Below are 17,805 nucleotides of genomic sequence, written 5' to 3'. Positions count from 1 at the left end.
AGTGCTAGAAGCACATTTTGGCTTAAGTGGGAATCTTTGGTTCCATTTTGTAGCCAAAAAAAAAAAAGAGAGAGAAAGTTAGGTCTTCAGCCTGAGATTATACAAGCCGAAGAGACTTCACCTCGTTTTCCAGAGATTGTCTCCTACTCCTGTTTTTAACAGGTTATGTTCTCAGAAGCGTCATCAAACACACATACTAGGCACACTCAACCGAGACCCTCCAGTCTAACGAGGGCTAGCTACTAATAAGCTCATTCCAAGGGTCGTTAGCCAACTGGGACCATCTTTGAATCCAAGCAGTTTTACCAGCTTTTATTATAAACACCAGCACATTTCAAGTTTCCTCTTTTTGATCACAAATATAGGACTTTTTTCTTCTCCTTTTAAGTATACAGCATGAGACACAGCGCCGGGCCTTTCCCGCTGTCTTACAGAATCTCCTTACGCCGAGTGCGGGGTTAGCATCCACAGACCACACCCTCGGCTGCAGCCCTTGGCGGATTACACAGGACATGGACTCCAAAACGATGAGACCTGTACAGAGTTTTGGATCCCACGACGACCTGAAAAAGATGCCCCCCCCACCGGCCCCCTTAAGTGGCGGCCCTGCACTACAGGTCCGTGGCCCTGGAGCTGCTCCTCCAGGGCCCCAGATGGCTCACTTCTTCCGTCTGCTCAGGGTTTTCCCATCAGTGGAGAGCGCGAGTCGGCAGAGGGTCCCAGACTCGAGAAGCAAGTAAGCAAGCAAGGATGGCCAAATGGCCACTGGAGGGCCGTGGCCCTGCTTTCCCTTCTTGGGCTGTGGTGGGCATGGCAGGTGGCTGGCAGTGCTAGAGGACGGTCTAATTATCTGGCTTAATCTAGTTTGAATTCAAGATTTGAAGCTCTGTGCAAAAATTAACTTTTTCAAAGCTTCCTCAAGTTTAGATTACCAAATCAGTATTATGAAGTGATCTCGGTGAATACATGGCCAAAGGGGGAGCTATTTGGGCCATGAATTCTAAATTTGCCACCACCACCCACCGCCTCCCCACCAGGGGTTGGAGGACCAGGGACACAAGAGTCCCTTGTGCTTGGTTGGGGAGGGACGCTGCACTCTAGAGGGCAGACTTCCACGCTCCCCGGAGGTGCTCCTCTGCTCAGACCTGTCGTTTCCAGCACCCAGGGACTCAAGTGTCACCCTCTTGGTAAGGGCACCTGAACTGGACCCGGGAGCAGGGGGAAGCAAAGGGGTGGTGGTGGCGTGTGGGACCATGTGGCCAAGCGCCCATCCCTTGAAGCCGGGGGGCTCTTTCACCACAGTGCTGCCCTCACAGGCTCGGTTTCTAGAGGGTAGAGAGCAAAGGCCAGAGCTCTTCGCTGCCCTGCCCAGCCCAGCATCGGAGGCCACAGCAGGACACGCTGCACGCAGCATCCACCCCTACGGAGCACAGGACATGGGGAAGCAGGAACCACCTCTGGTCCCTGGAGCCAATTCTGCACCAATTCTGGGATTTGCATAAAGGAAAGGGGAGAGTAGGTACCACTGCAAATAGCTGCAGGAACCATCCCTACTCTGGCATCTTGAGGCTTCGGGGAGGAGGATAGGAGGCAAAGTGCTGCTTCGGACTCATCTGCGGCCTGAACTCTGTGGGTGAAGCTCCCCGCGGAGTAGTGGGTATATGAGGCCCACACTGAGCTGGACACCTCGGTTCCTGGAAAGAGAACCACCCAGGCCTTCGCTGGGCCTGGCTGCCACCCAAATGGCCACCAGGACCATGGTCCCTGCCTCTCCCCTGTGAGCAATCCATCAGAATCATGTCTTACAAAGAACAGACTCCAAAAATATATATAAATAAATAAAAACCTTAAACATTCTTACAGGGATCTTAAAGAACAGAATACATGTTAAAAACTTCAGTAATTTATATCAATTTTAAGCGGTACTTTATATACAATGGGGGAAAAAACACATGCATAGTCCAAATACAATGTTGAAAACAGCATTTTCATAACAAAAAAACCCCGAACACTAAGTGTTAATACCATGTACATGAATTCAAGAAGGACCACCCTTTTTGTCTGTTGCACACAGTTTATTTAACAATATGATATAAGAAATGAGTTGGTACTTTACCATTCTATACAGTGATTGAATCTTCTTGAATTTTCTTATTTATAGTAATTATAGCGCTTGCATGATTTACACTAGAATTGCTTTTCCTCATTTCAAGTTTCACATAGAAGAAAGAAAAGAATGTTCTTCTCTATTAACATTAGCATGGTCTAAGAGAGTGATCATCCCTATTTTTTGTCTAAAACCAGTTTTATCAGAGAAACAAAGCAACAATTTCTACATCTGCAAGACAAGAGTTTGGCTTAGGCCAGTATGTATAGATAGATGTGTGTGTGGGTGTGTACGTGTGTGCACGCAGGAGCCAATTCCTATCGTCCAGGGGTAATACTTGGAGAACGCCCACAGAGTTCACTATAGAAAAAATCTTCCCGCAACGTCAGAAAGTTATCGGGATACATTATAAGCTTGCATTATTTCAAGAATCAGTTTCTGAATATTATTTTTCTTCTCACTTTTAAACATAAATGTTTAAAGTCTTGAAAATACAAATAAAAAATATGAATATAATGAACTTGTTTTTCCCGTTAAAAAAAGGCATGAGTCACCAGAAATGACGACAAAAAGAATCCAAACAAAACCCCCCTCCCCCCAAAACAAAAAAACAAAAACAAAAAACAAAAACAAAAAGAGAGAGAGAAAGAGAGAGAGAGAGAGAGAGACCAGATATTTAAATCAACTGGTTTTTAACAAAAAAATATATTCTTTGTATTGTTTCTTTAAACAGCAATCTACCCTTCCACGGCTTGGAAGTAGCGGTTCCATCTAGGCATAAAAAGAACCTAGACGCCTGGATTTCAGTACAAAAGGTCCAAGAACATGAAAGGGGGGAAAAAAGCGATGCTCTCACAATGCTACAAACCCTCCACAAACTTTTCTAGGGTGTCTCCTGTGGTGTCGCCGACCAGGGACAGCTCACTGGACAGTGCACTCCTGTTGGGGGTGTTCAGCTGTGGGAGCATTGCACTCTGTTCGGGGTTCCCCAAGTGTCCCTGATCTATGGAGCTGGCCATGGTGACTGCGAGTCCTGGGTGGGGGGAACCAGTCTGGGGCGAGACGTGGTGTGGTGAAGGCTGGGGCTGTATCCGTGGCGACGGGCTGGAATGTGGAGGCTGGGACTGGGGCCGCGGAGACTGGACAGGGGCCGGAGACCGCACCTGGCTACTGAGGGACGTGGCCATCTGCTGGCCGGGGAGGTGCGAGGCCTGTGGCTGTCCTGAGAGCATGTGCTGCTGGGGGCTCATGGGGTTCGGCTGGCCCGGGGACCCGATCTGCTGCTTCATCTGCTGCTGCTGCAGAATCCGCTGCTGCAGGGCCTGCTGGATGTTGGGGGTGCTGTCTGCGCCCAGCCCCGGCTGCCCTATCTGGCCGAGCTGTCCCATCTGAGCCGCCATCTGGCCCATGGAGCTGCCCTGGATGGGGAGGTGCTGCTGCATCCGCTGCTGCTGCATGGCCGGGGGGTAGCCTCCGGGTCCCTGGGGCTGCTGGAACTGGCCGTGCCCGGCCATGCCCCCGGCCATGCCCGTGCTGCCCTGTTGCTGCTGCTGCTGCTGCTGCTGCTGTTGCTGCTGCTGCTGCTGGAGCAGCTGCCTCCGGAGCATCTCCCGGTACTGCGGGTTCATGCTCGCCATGCTGGGGTTGTGGCCCGGGTTCATGATGTTCAGGGCCTGGCCCTGGGGGTTCAGGCCTCCCATCGCCGGTTGCTGCGGAGGCACACCGGGCCGGGGCCCGCCGGTTTGCATGGCGTTCAGGTTCTGCAGGCCGGGCTGCTGGTGCAGGCCGGGCTGGGCCTGGAGGCCGGGCTGGGGCTGCAGGCCAGGCTGGGGCTGGAGGCCAGGCTGACTGGCCACGTACTTGGCTGTGCGCTGCTTGATGAAGGCCGCCATCAGCTGAGGGTTGGACTTGAGGATGTTGAGCACCTGCTGCTGCTGCTGCGGGGAGCTGGGCGACTTCAGGGTCCGCAGCAGGTCCTGCAGGGCGCCGGGCGAGATGCTCCGGGGAGGCTGCACGCCGGACATCCGCGGCCCGGCCACGGCTGGCTGGGCCTGCATGGACAGCACGGGCCGGGGCAGGCCCGGCATCGGCTGCTGCTGGGGAAGAGGCGCTTGCTGCCACTGCCCGGGGGGCAGGTTGGGCATGACCGGCCCGCTGACCTGGCTGGGACGGGGCACGTTCAGGCCCACGGGGGCCATCTGGCTCACTGGGGTCACCATGCCCGCGCGCCCTGGGGGCAGGCCGTTGTTCACGTTCACCCGGTACAGGTGCTGCTGCTGCTGGGCCTCGCGCTCGATCTGCCGGGCCGCTTCCACCGCGGCCGGTGGGGGCTGTGCGGGAGGTGGCGGGGCCGGCACCTGGTTGGTGGGCTTCCCGGTGGACACCGTGGTAGGGGGCTGAGTCCGGGCCACGCTGGGGAAGCCGGCTGGTGACATGCTCACGGGTGAGGGCTGGGGCTGGGCCGGGGGCTGCGGCGTCTGGGGCGTGCTGGGCTGCTGCGTGGGGGTCCCGGGCGGAGCTGAGGTAGGGGAAGGCAGACTCTGCTGAGGCACATTGCGGGTGTTCATGGTGGCCATCCGCCGGCGCATGAGCTGGGCTTGCTGCAGCCGGTGCTGGATCTGCTGCTGCCGGAGCTTGTGTTTGATGTTGAGGCAGAAGGGCACCGGGCACTTATTCTCCTGGCAGTGCTTGGCGTGGTAGCAGCAGAGGGCGATGAGCTGCTTGCACACCGGGCAGCCCCCGTTGGTCTTGCGCTTGCAGCCCTTGGTGTGCTGCACCACACGCTTCATCTTCTGGCAGGACGGCAGCGAGCAGTTGGCGTTGCGGCACTGGCAGGCGTGCACCAGGGACTGGATGCAGCGCTGGATGCTCAGGCGCCGCGACTCCTGAGGGCTCTTGGACTGCGGCTCGCCCTGGCTGCTGCCCTCGTCGTCCAGGCCCAATCCCCACTTCACCATCTTGTGGGCGTGGCTCTTGGTGTTGTAGCAGTTAATGCAGAGGTCGTAATCCTGTGGACAAGCACAGGGCGCAGGCTATGGTCAGCCCAGGGCCTTGGGACCGGACAGAAGCCACCGCATCCATCCCCGCAGCCCTATCCCTCCCCTCCCTGTGCTCTCACAGGCTCTCGAGTGCGTTGGCTGACCTCTGGTCCCCTTTCCTTCCGTCCTCTGCCCCTGGGGAAGGGCGCCTTGACCTACCGTGTCCTGCTCCTGAACCTGGCCTGGGGAGCCTGACGGTTCCTCCCAAGCTCACCCAGGTGCCACCCAGCTCCTTGGGGCCACTGCCAGGGGCCCTGGTGCATCACCCGAGCTCTGCTGGGTGGCCCAGGGGGTCTAGGGGACTGAGGCACCTTCCCCAGAAGACAGGCCTTTGGCTCAAACCCCAAAGAACCCAAAACGCACACTTAAAGTTGCTTGTACCTGCAGACAGAGACTACCAGGTACCAGGTCTGGAAAAGAAGACCCTATGACCGGGACCCACCCCTTTTCCAAACGGACATGAAGATCCCAATAGTGGGAAGTGATACAGGACTAAAGAAGGCTGGAAAAAGTGGGAAATGCAGACAACGGCATTACAGAGGCTCCACCTGCCCCCTCTACCCAAGATCACAGAACCCCTACAGGTGTGCGGCTCTGGGAACCGTTTGGGAAGCTAACTCTGGCAAGGTGAGGACAGGGTGGAGGGTGGAGGCTCCACAACAGCCCACTTCACGCCCTGTGAGGGACCCATCTGGGCAAGGGTTGGCCCACACCCTTTCCCACAGGGAGCCAGCACGTGCAACCATGGGGTCCACCGGACAAGGGCCTTCTTAACTGCTTGGCTAGGTCACAGCTGGAGGCATGAACAGGGGAAACCACTCAGAATCCCGGGGGGGCTGAAGCACAGCCTGTTTCCTGCCCTGCCCCTGCCCTGCACCCGAAGGCCCGTGGATGCTCTGGACACATGGCTGGTGTTAGCGAACAAGGGATCAAATCAAAGTGCTCTATGATCAATTCTTCCTGAAAAAGTCAGCACAAACACTGCCCCCCAGGAGGCCTGCCCACTCCACCTCCCTGGGAGACCAGCGCCTCCTGCCAGGGGCCAGGTGTAGCCCAGACACACATCGATGGCCCTTTGTTATGCTCTGCTGGGTTGAGAGCACATGTGCCCCATGAAGGGAGAAAGGCTCCTTCCTTCCTTCCTTCCCTCTACGTATGCTGGTGAGCCTGGAGCGAGCGCAGAGCACAGAGTTTCTTCTTCGTGACCTCAGAAACCCGACCTCATGACCAACAACTCCCAGAGAGGACCAGGAGACAGATGCGCCTTTTCATCTGCTTATCTGGTCCCTGGGAAGATGCTGACCACTTCACGGTCCGAGCTGAAATGCTAATGTACCGATGGCGCAGAGAACTGAGGACCGACCGGGGGCCCAACTCGCGGTGCAGACATTGCCCGCCGGCCTACCTCGCAGACAGTGCAGTGCCAGCGCGTCTCCACGTGGTGCTTGCACTCGTTGCAGGTGTAGACGAAGCGGTCCTGGCCCTGGGTGTGCAGCTCCACCAGCATGCACAGTGTGGACCACTTGGACCGGCGCAAGGAGGAGAACTCCCAGTGCTTGTCTCGGGCCAGGGTGAGGAAGGCGTCACGCCCGTCCATGAGGTCACAGCTGAGCAGGGGGTCGGGGTCCACGATGGGGGGCAGTGTGTTGATGACGGGCCCAGCGTGCAGGTGGATCACAAAGAAGACCTGCAGGGGAGGACAGCGTTAGCTCACGGAGAGCCATGGCCGCTGTGCCTCCCGGGGCCAGTTCTCTCCACAAGGCCCAGGATGGAGCGCCAGCAGCACTTTTCCCTTCTCTGGGTAGGGGCCGGCGTTGTGGATTCTCAGCAACCCCTTCTCCCTTATCCCACAGACCAGGAGGGGGCCAGCCTCTGGCCCGAGAGCCCCCCGCTCCCCCCAGAGCATCTCTACCTCTTTGTGCTTCTCCATCGTGGCGTAGAGCTTCTGGGACAAGTCGTTGGACACGTTGGGCACGCTGGGCTTCTTCTTGTTGGCGCGACTGATGCTGCTTTTATTCTTGTTGGTTTTCTTATTGTTCTTCTTCTTGGCGTTCTTGCTGTCGCCCTGGCTGCCCTGAAAAGATACAAGGAGCTGTCGCAGGAGCCCAGCCTCCCCTCCCGAGGGCGCTCCAGGCCGCTGCGCCTGCAAACACACAGTTGCCTGCAGAGGGTGTCATGGAGGCAGGGGCAAGGAGGACGGGAGCCTGGCCAGGGGTGTGGTGGGGACACAGAGGCCATGGAGGCCACAAAGCAGGTCATCTCTTGGGACGATACGCCCAGGAGGGACTCCAACAACGGAGGGAGGCCACGTTGCCCTGGAGCCCGACCGCTGCATGCCACGTGGCATGTGCTCAGTCCCACATGGTTCCCAAAGTCCACTGCGTATGAGGCAGGGAAAGGAGCCATGGGAAGCTGCCACGTGGGCGGGAGCGGGGGCTCCAGCATGGCCCATCCACATCCCAGGCAAGGCTGCCTGAAGGGAGGACGTCCCTATGACCCTGCTCCCAGCCCCAGGCTCGCATGGGCCTGAAACCCCCCATCATGAGCACTCCAGGGGCTGAGGTGTGAGGGGCTCTGCCCTGCAGTTAAGGCGCTTCTGCTCCAGAAAGCACCCCCTTCATCATTCAGGCCCCAAGGTCAGGTCCAAAGAACATTCTTCCCAACAAGAGCAGAGAGAGGGCGAGACAGACGCTCTCAGTGTCAAGGGGCGCTAGTAGTACCCGTCTGGGGCCCAGAGCAGTAGAAGGCTATGACAGAGGGCGGGACGGCAGCGGGCAGCCTGCACAGCCGCTCCAGTTCTCAGGGAGCCCTGAAACCATTCTAAAGACGAAGCTTTTAGAAAATTATAAAAGAAATAGATACACTGCACAAAGTTCAGAAAATATAGCCAAGTAACAGTAACAAAAAAATGCTTTTTTGGCCACCCAGAGCAACGGCATTCTGGTTTTTCCTCCTGGAGCTGCACGTACAGGTGGCTCCCGCAGGTGGTTTTCCTTAGAGCTGGGGTTGCACACATGACGCTGCAGCCTCTCCCCTCCCCACGTCCCCCAGGAAGGAAAGTGCCAACGGCAAAGCAGCAGCCCGCCCAAGTGCCGTCCACAACGGAAGGCACTGCCTGCCACGTGGTCCTGGGGTGTCTGTGGGGTGGGACCTGCCTACTGCCTCTGTGGACTGGGCACAGAAGACCACCGTCTCTCTCCACCATGGGCAATTCCCCCATACCGCAAAGGCTGGCAGGGTGCGGGTGCTCCACCATCTGGGTCCAGACCCTCTTCTCCCGGCCCCGGAGCCCAGATGCATGTTCTGACTCAAGCCACCACCCATCTGAGGTGCAGGCAGTGGCCAACATGGAGAGAAGGGACCCGGGCTCACAGTTCAGCTCTGCGCACCCCCCTGCCGGAACTCCCTGGTTTCTACCCAAAAAGGATTTCCGGCTGCCTCCCAAAGACCCTGGTGGAGCAGTTTCTCAAGCCCCATTCTGGATATTCAGAAATATGGTTACCGGCGGTCAGATGACAGATCCTGCCTCCAGGGAGGCCCTGGCGGAAGGACTCCTGCGGCAGACCCCAGTTCAGAGGGCCCATCCTGCACAGCCCCTCTTGGGTGTTACCAGGCGTCTCTGCGTGGGTTCCTGAGGGGCCTCTTTCCCCAACATGCTTCCCCAGCCTCTGGGTGGAGGTGGCAACACGGACTCAGTTGCTGAGGGCCCAGACCCAGCGGGCAGCCCCGATCCAACATCTCCCTCACACAACACAATGATCCGCCTCAAGTTCTAGGGCTGCTACTCTCAAAACACCTCATACCCCCTCCACATTGCCTCTATAGCTAAGGACTGAATGGAAACCCCCATCCTCTCTTCCGCAGACATCCCGAACACACGCACACTTGCTCCCGGCGCGAGCCGTCACACATCTCCCCCACCCCAGGCAGCGTTGGTCCATTCTCAGGTCAGCCTCTGCCGCCTCCCCAGACAGGCCCCGCCGGCAGCCCCTGCGCCTGGCCGATCTGGGTGCGCTGTTTCCATAAGCTCCTACTGCTGCCTCAGGACACGCTGTTTTCCCTACTAGAACCCTCGCCCTGGGAGGGAGGGACGGAGCCTCCCCCAGCTCGCCACCGCACGGCGGAGCACGGCACCTGGTGAGCGGGCCCGAGAGCGACAGCAGACGGAGGGCCGTCTGGTGCGGTGGGCTGGCTTGTGACAAAGTGGGAGAAAGAGGCCCGTCCCCTTCTCAGGGAAGGTCTGAGCACAGGGCGAGCAAAGGACTGTGCGCGCGCTCGGCTGCCCGGCAGGATGTCCTCCTCTCCTGTCCTGCTGCGCCTCCAGCCTGCCCGCTCCCGCGTGACGCGTCTCCCGCACCCCCATCTCTGCTCATCCCGCAAGCTCTGGCCCTGACCGGCGGTGGTTGGTGACAAGGGGAGGGCACGTGCAGAAATGGCAGCACCGAGAAAGGCGGCGGCGTCTATGCCCCTGGGCGCGGCCAGGCCCGCCACGGCGCCTCACCTCCGTGGTCTCGCTGGCCGCGGTGCTCTCCTCCTTCTTCCTCTCCTCTTCCTCCTGCTCCAGCTCCTTGATGCTCTCCTCTAGCACGTTGGGCCAGAAGTCCCCCTCAAAGTAGGGCAGCTCCTTGGCACTGGTGAGCCTGTCTTCAGTTGCTTGTTTGAAGATATCCTGGAGAGCAAAGGAAGCACAGCGGAGAAGAGGGACGTGAGTGGCGCTCCGGTGGGGGGCACAGGGGCCGAGGCCATGCTACAGACACCTGCTATGAATCTCTGCCGGCTACACGGTAGGTGCTTCTCCAGCTTTTCCCCCGCGCTCGTCTTCCCGCGTTCTACTCCTCAGAGGGGACTAGAGCCCGCACTCGCATGAGCCGCCAGGTACCTTGTAGTCGTGAATGATCCGCTCTGCGAATGCCTTGTCCAGCATCTTCTTGTACCACTCCTGGAGGCGCTTTGGTTTGGGGATTTTCTGGTCAGGGGGGTGGCAATGGAAGATATAGTCGTCTCCTTCACTTGGAGGGCAGGCCCAGATGTGTCCTGTGACATACCTGCAGGACACATAGCACAATTCAGACCACAGAGCTGAGTGAAAGCCTCCCTGCCCCCAAGGAGACTAACAGCCGAGGAAGAGGGACCACAGCAAGTACAGAAATAACTAGAAGAAAACAAAGAAACTACCACGATGCTTGCAACGAAATAGAACAGGGTCAAGGAAGTTCCAAACCAGCGTGTGGGGGAGGGGCGTGTGGGCGGGGGAGGCTGCATCTCGTGAGCAAGAGCACCCCTGGAAACTGGCCTCAGATGCTCCCTCTCACCGGGTGCGTGATGGGCAGGGGTCAAGACTCCAAGGACTTCTGTCAGCATAGGACACAGCCTGGGAGATGTGGCTCTCATGCACATGGAATGGCTTATGTCCAAGGATGTGCCGCAATTCCTACTAATACTTCCTGTGCAATGAAGGGGCAGCTGGACACTTCTAAGCGGTCAAAGTCAAAATAAATCTGTTACTCTGTGAAACATGTCAGTCAAATAACTCTAACTTTTTCAAATTTGGGAAGGGATATGACAGATCTAGAATGCTGAAACAGAGAAAAAAAAATCAGATGCAAAAGACCAGTATCCTGTAGGATCCCATTCATGTGAAATGTCCAGAAAAGGCAAATTTGTATAAAAAGAAAGTAGACCGAGGTCACTGGGGTAGGGGTAGAACAGGGATTAACAAAGGGGTTTGGGGGCCCCACTACTAAGGGGAGGACAATGCTTGGAAAAGGACTGATAGCCACGGCCACACTGCTCATTGAAGTTATTAAAAATTAATGAAATGTACACTTGACACAGGCAGGTTTTATGATATGTAAAATATTTCTCAATAAAGTTAAAAAAGAAAAAAAAAAGAGACTAAAATAGGGAAAAGAGTGAGAAGAGCAATAGAGGGCAGGGCAAGCATGTGTGCTGAGCTGGGAAGTCCAGACCTGCGGGGCCCAGGGGAGTGTCTGGGAGGGGGGCTCGGGAGAACTCATAATCGATCCAAGGACGTTAAAATAAAAACACATATAACTTTAAAAAATACTCTGGTTCTTTCACAAAACACACAGTGAAAATTAAAAATAGCATTTTTATTAGTTCTAAATAATCTGAATTAAACTCACCCTAGTTTCTTCACATATTCTAAATATCCAATAAGGATCTCATGGTAAACAGCTGTCCGGAGGCATCGGGGCCGGAAGAAATGAATACTGTCCAGATAAGATATGTACACACGCCTAGGGGAGCAGGGGGGATGAAAGTAATTGGTATCCTCCAAACTTCAAACCAAACACCAACATCTAAAAAAAGCTCCAGAAATAAATTCTGTTTTTGTTGCATTTATACTGGCCACACAGACAAGACATAAGAAAACTCCCATCACCAACTGCCACTGCCTGTGAGTCAACGATCCCATCACTGGACCAAAAGCAGGGGATCACCCACCACAGAGAGGCATGGAAAGGCCAGGGTAAACTAACAAAAACCTCTTCCAATTCCCTCTCCCCTGGATTCTTGACTGAACATGAAATAACTCTCGGCAGAGGTCCTTTGCTCTTACAAGTCGTGGGACCCTGGAGTGATCCCCACCCCCTCTCTATAGGTTTACCTGGCCCAGGTAAGACAGGGACAATAAATAGCAAGACCAGGACTAGAACCCACGAGCACTCACTATACGAAACATGGTTTAAACAATCATCAAAACCCTTCATTTCTCACTGGCTCAGTGGAAAACTCAACTAACAAGTTTGGTTTGTTAGGCATGGCTTATTTGATTTAAACCCATGTCTGAAGCACACAGGTTCGCCAAGACACTTAGGGTCTTGGTCTGCTGTGACACCGTGGGCCCACTGATCTGCACCCGAGAAAAGGAGGAAGACTACCTTGTGTTTGGCGGGGGGCAATCAGAGCCATACTCTTGCACGTGCATCCCAAAGAAGCACACGTCCACTCCGTCAATTTCCTCAAAAGCAAAGAGTGCTTTGGTTCGATAGGGGAAAGATTCAGACATTTCCCCAGAATCCACAAACCTGAAATAAAAGTCAGAGCCTGAGGTCTGCACACGTCATTATACGTCTGCACATGTCATTATTTTACCAGGTGCTTTTTAAATGAGACTTACTGATCTAAACCCACGCAGTGCAGAGGAGCTGAAGGCCTGCTCACCTCTGCTGACTGCTGCCCAGAGCTCTGCCCGCCAGCCTGGCCTTGAGCAGCTCGGGGCTGTGACCCTATTCTTTGTAACATGATCTCGCTCAGCCAGGAGTTTTACCTCCCCTTATGAATGTGGAATACTGAGAGAAGGGCTGAGTAGACCATACCCGCTGAAAAACCTTTAAATTATACAAACTCTTAAGCTTATTTTTTTAGTACTCCCTACGCCCAATGAAGGGCTCCAACTCACAATCCCAAGATCAAGAGTCACATGTGCTACTTTTCAGGTACCCTGAATTATACAAACTCTAAAGCCTTGCCAGAATGTGAGGCTTTGGCTAACCAGGGACAGGACCCCTCAAACTGTGTTACAAAACAGCACAACATGTGCACACAAACCGTGACTTCATTCCGGGCTTGACTTCCACAGTCTTGTCTGAGCTGGCCACCACACGGACAAAGACCTCCCCAGCTTCAGGATGATTCTGTCGCCGCAAAAACTTGTTGACTCGGTCTTCCAGGTGGTTGCCCAATCGTGTGGTCTGTAGTCCTGGAAAGTCCAGAACAAGCAGGTGAGGGGGCTTTGGATGGGCTATAAAAAAGGTGGCTAAGGTCACAGGACCTACCCTTCCTATACGGCAGTTTTATTTCCTTTTCTCTTTAAAGATTTTATTTTTTTTGAAACAGGGAGGGAGGGAGAGCGAGCGAGCGAGAGCGCAAGCACACACAGGGGGAAAAGAGGGAGAAGACGACTTTCTCCACCGAGCAGGGAGCCCGATGTGGGGCTCGATCCTAGAATCCTGGGATCATGACCTGAGCTGAAGGCAGCCGCTTAACTGAGCCACCCAGGCGCCCCTAGTGCAGTCTGATGTTCTAAGGATTAGCGTTTTCGAACTCCAGAAGGGACCTAGCTTGTCCTACAAGGTAAGCATGTAAGGGAAAGGTAAACTCTGCAATCTCTAGGTGCTCCACACAGTGACGACTGCGGTCATTTAAATGCCTACATATTTCCACCTTTTTTTTTAGCTTCAAGGGCAGAAAAGCCATGAAGGCAGACAAAAGGCTATGGGGTAAAGTGGAAGGAGCAGACACAGGGGCCTCACTGTGACCACCTCCTGCCTCCCAAGCCTTGGCCCTGAAGAGGCCTTGATCTAGCCTGGGCGCCCCCACGTGGCTGCTCGGTGTCACAGCTATGCCCGCAGCCAGAATCCACCCTACAGAAACTCTGCTTTCCTTGGAGGGCAGGGCTGCTCTAGCCCTCCCATCCAGCTCACAGGATCCCCCCCAACCCCACCCGCCCCCACCCCTAGTGTGCGAGCCCCTCCCAGGCAGCAGCTCACACCTTATCAGAACCCAGTTCAGCCCTGAACCCCCTCCACCCTCTCCCTCTTCTGGGGATGCGCCAGGTGTGGCCACCATGACAGGACTTTTCCAGCAAGCCATCCCCAGACAAAACACTGGTCACAGCAAAAAACTCTTTGCACAAAGGGAAAGAGGCTAGAAGGAAAAGCCACAGAAGGTTAACAGTGATTATTTACAGATATGGATTTCAAAGATATTTTCTTCTTTATATTTATTAACTTTTAAATATTTACTATATGGATAAGAAATATTTTTAAAAAGCTATTTGGGATTTCCTAAGATTCCTTAATGAGGCCAGGAACTACCTGGAGAATTTAGACTTTCTAAATTCTACTTTTCTGTAATTAACCTATCAACAGTGGAGTTTTTTTAGGAATTAAGTTATACCTGCACACAAGTGATTTTAAAAAGAAAATACACAAAGATAAAATAAAACCCCCACTGGAAAATAAAAACTTGAGGGACGCCTGGGTGGCTCAGTTGGTTAAGCAGCTGCCTTCAGCTCAGGTCATGATCCCAGCGCCCTGGGATCGAGTCCCACATCGGGCTCCTTGCTCAGCAAGGAGCCTGCTTCTCCCTCTGCCTCTGCTTGCCATTCTGTCTGCCTGTGCTTGCTCTCTCCCCCTCTCTCTCTCTGATAAATAAATAGAATCTTTAAAAAAAAAAAAAAAAAAACTTGAAAAGCTGTAAAACGGAGGAGAAAGTAGATGTGGTACAGATTTCACACGTGGATGAAGGCATGCCCTCCACACAGCCGTGTAAGCTACGCTGAGCGCTGTGGCTATGATGGCCGCCCCAAGAAACAGTCAGGTGCAGAAGGGGCCCATGGACCGTCCCATCTACCCAAGCAGCAACCCATGGAGGAGACCCTCACGTTCTGACCCCCAGAGTCCCCCTCATGCCACGGCTGAGCGAGTCTGGCTCCCCTCATGACGTGGTTTCTGACCCAGAAAGGCTGGACCCAGCTAAGAAGGGCCACCCTGCCATGGTCCAGAACTCTCCTTCCCATGTCAACACAGAACCCTATACACAGTGATTTCCAAGTAACAAATGGAAAAATAAACCTTTAAAATTAGGTCTTTACTTTTTTCTTCAAATAACTTGAATTACCTGCACTTAAAAAAAAAAAAAAAAAAAAAAAGGCAGCTGTACACAAGACCATGTATGACAATCTTATAGGCACCAAACTGAGTGCTGTGATGGCGCTGAGGGCTGGAGAGGTGCCCTCTGGGGCCCCGAGAATTGCAGCTGCTCAGAGGTGTGAGCGGAAGGGCTGCGGTGGCTCCTGTGGCAGAGGAGATGCCCGTGCAGAGGCGTCCTCACACAACGATTTCGGGGGCATCGCGCCCCTGGTGTGTGACACACACAGCTCTGCCTCGTTCTGCCACGCTTTCCAGTTTCCCCGAGGGCCAGCCGCTTGCTCTCCCGTCCGTGGCTGCTCCTCACACTGTGAGGGCTGTCCTCGCACACGCCTCATGCACACAAACAGCTCTGTGGGACACGCGCGTGCAAGCACAATCACGGAGTCGGGACAGTGGATCACGGAGTCGAACACTGGATCACAGTCCTCCTTCCTCCCCAGGCTTTCCTCGTGCGCTTTCACCCACAGCATGTGACAGGGCCTTTTCTGTTCCTTTACGTAATCACATCCTTCGGCCTTCTGCTTGCCAACACCGGGGGTGCCCCGTCTCCAGAAGCATCACTAGTGGTTCCCCTTCTCCCTCTACCCGGCTGGGCTGCACAGGGCGCAGGGTGTCAGGCAGAGAGGGGTGGAGGCTGGGAGGGGAGATGGTCAGTTGTGGACTGTCCTTCACCCACTGGTCAGCAGCACAGTGCCGGTGCAGATGCGAACAAGGCAGCCCGTCCTTTGTGGCCTACAGACTCTCGCAAAGGCTGTGCCCACACATCCACGATGAACGATGCCAGTTCTTCTGTCCGTGAGTGCCGTTCATCTTCAACCCCAGGGCTCACGTCGCAGACCTGCTCTTGGGTTCTTCTGCCCCCATCTGCTACCAGCTGCAACTGCTGTCCAACCCAGGACTGGCTCTCCTGGCTATTGTGTTCACAAGGCACAAGGCTCTGGCCTAGAAAAGTGTTTCTAGCGTGCGGACTGCTTTAGTGATCTCACTCAGAATGGACTCTCTAAAGCAGGGGCTCTTAGTGGGAGCAACTCCGCACCCCAGGGGACATCTGGCAATCTCTGGAGACATCGTGTGACATTCTGAAGGTCACCGCTCATGGGAGTAGGGGTCATGTCACTGGCATTTAGTGGGTAGCAGCAAAGATGCTCTTAATATCCTACAAAGTGTAGGACAGACCCCAAACAAATTATCTGCCCCTGAATGTCAGTAGTGGCTCAGCTGAGAAACCCTGATCTGAAGAGAAATACTTTAACGGTCTGTGAGTTCATCAGTATTTCAAAAGATTTTATAAGAGTGAGATTAGGTTATAGGGTAACTGTGGATTTTGGTAACAACAATCTGTCCCTAAGTTAGCAACTACCTGGAAGCCCACAGAGTGGCTTCCTCCTTGCATGCTCCCTCTCTTCTCCTCCCCCTGGTGTGGGATCTCTCTCCAGCCCATCTCGCCCCACTCCCTGCTGGGGAGGGCGACAGCTGCAGTGAGTGCCGGACAAGCGAGCTGTAAAGGCTCCACCGAAGGCAGCGATCTTACTCAGGGTCACTGCGAGCTTAGCAGAGGACAGCTCAGGGATGTCACACAGTGGAAGGTGGCCCCTAGCCCTCAAGAACCAGTCGACGACGATCTCATATTGTACACTTCTGAAAAGAATGCTATCTCTGAAAGCATCAAGACTACCCTGGAAGAGTTACCCGGAGTAGCGCACGAGGCTGCTCTCTGCTGTGCGGCGACACCGGCAGCCATGCACGCAAGTCCTCATGCACACCGGGCTGAGTGTCCTGGTCACGACAGGACGTGTGTGAATGTGTGCGTGTGTGTGCGTGTGTGTGCGTGTGTGTTGTGGGGAGGGGTTTTTTTTCTGAGCTACTTGGAAAGGACCTGCTGACAAATTTTCTCTCTCTGCATTTAAAGTTTAACGTTTTATCTGAGCTTTCTGAACTTTCATTTAAAACATGAAGTGACCATAAAGCTAGTTTTCATGTAAAGATCACGCCAGGGACTCCATGGAGGGTAAGAGCAGACAAGTACGAAGTGTGGAAAACGAACTCCAGTATAGAGCCTCGGACAAGAGAGCCCAAGAGCCGCCCACAGAGCGGAGCCGCAGAACGACGGAGAAGGGGAACAAGCCCCTCACAGGCAGACACAGAGACAGAAGCCCTCCTGACTTACTCTTAGCACTAAACTTGTTTTCTTTCCGAGTTCTGCCAGTTTTCTTCAAACAGTTGTCACACACAAAGCTGCAAAAAAAGAAAGGGTGTGATCAGAGTGTAAAACAGTCTACACTTCTGAACCAGCGTCAGGCAGCTTGAAGTGCTTTGCTGGCGTCATTATTTACAAGTGAAGAGGCAGCCTGTTTTGAGCCTAAAGTCCCCAAAGTGGGCAGATACTTGCGATGTAAATAAACTGAGAATCGGCTGCCACCCGGCTTCTGGCTTCTGCCTGGAGCCCTTGCTGGTCCCGGCAGGACCCCTCGGTCCCCAGGCTGGGCAGGGAGGCTTTCCCTTCCCGAGGATCACAGGAAATCACTAGGGAATGACTCACCCTGAAGGCCAAATGATGTCATAGTGCAGAACACAAATCTGGTGCATCTTGCGGCCACACTCCTTGCAATCGACAAAGCTGGAAGGCAAAGAGAGCACGCTCCAGCACACAGCGGAGCACGCGAGGGGGGCGTCCGCACATCACCCTCCGGACCACTCTCTGTCATCTGTGGCTTTAATGCTGCTGCAGCCTGATTCAGCCACATTTTACTTTATTTTTTCTTCTAGAGTTAGCTATACACCCAATGTGGGGCTCGAACTCGCAAAACCAAGAGCAAGTGGCACCGGTACGATACTTTCTATGATAAAGTGGACTTGCTCCTTTTCTCTGCACAAACGCCCGTCCCTCATCTCCCTGCAGCCAGAAACGAAACTTTACTTTCAAAAACTAGTGTAACAGAGGTGTATTTCACAGGCCAGTATTTCTGACGTGAGACACCTT

General features: G+C 54.5%; 1 protein-coding gene across 2 annotated transcripts in view; it reads right to left on the bottom strand.

The window, feature by feature from the left end:
* Positions 1 to 1,829: 1,829 nt before the first annotated feature.
* Positions 1,830 to 17,805, bottom strand: part of CREBBP (CREB binding protein) — a 124,812-nt gene continuing 108,836 nt past the window's right edge. For both annotated transcript variants that reach the window (XM_059155206.1, XM_059155208.1), the window contains 10 exons: positions 17,365 to 17,442; positions 16,993 to 17,060; positions 12,721 to 12,871; positions 12,051 to 12,197; positions 11,292 to 11,405; positions 10,025 to 10,190; positions 9,647 to 9,814; positions 7,058 to 7,219; positions 6,551 to 6,832; positions 1,830 to 5,115 (listed from right to left, as the gene is read on the bottom strand). In XM_059155206.1, coding sequence (XP_059011189.1) covers positions 2,968 to 5,115; positions 6,551 to 6,832; positions 7,058 to 7,219; positions 9,647 to 9,814; positions 10,025 to 10,190; positions 11,292 to 11,405; positions 12,051 to 12,197; positions 12,721 to 12,871; positions 16,993 to 17,060; positions 17,365 to 17,442 — 3,484 coding nt within the window. In that variant the 3' untranslated portion in view covers positions 1,830 to 2,967. The remainder of the gene's footprint in view (positions 5,116 to 6,550; positions 6,833 to 7,057; positions 7,220 to 9,646; positions 9,815 to 10,024; positions 10,191 to 11,291; positions 11,406 to 12,050; positions 12,198 to 12,720; positions 12,872 to 16,992; positions 17,061 to 17,364; positions 17,443 to 17,805) is intronic.

The sequence above is a fragment of the Mustela lutreola genome, chromosome 17, assembly GCF_030435805.1.
Source record: "Mustela lutreola isolate mMusLut2 chromosome 17, mMusLut2.pri, whole genome shotgun sequence".
NCBI classification, from domain to species: Eukaryota; Metazoa; Chordata; class Mammalia; order Carnivora; family Mustelidae; genus Mustela; species Mustela lutreola.
This window is presented reverse-complemented; position numbering and strand designations above follow the sequence as displayed.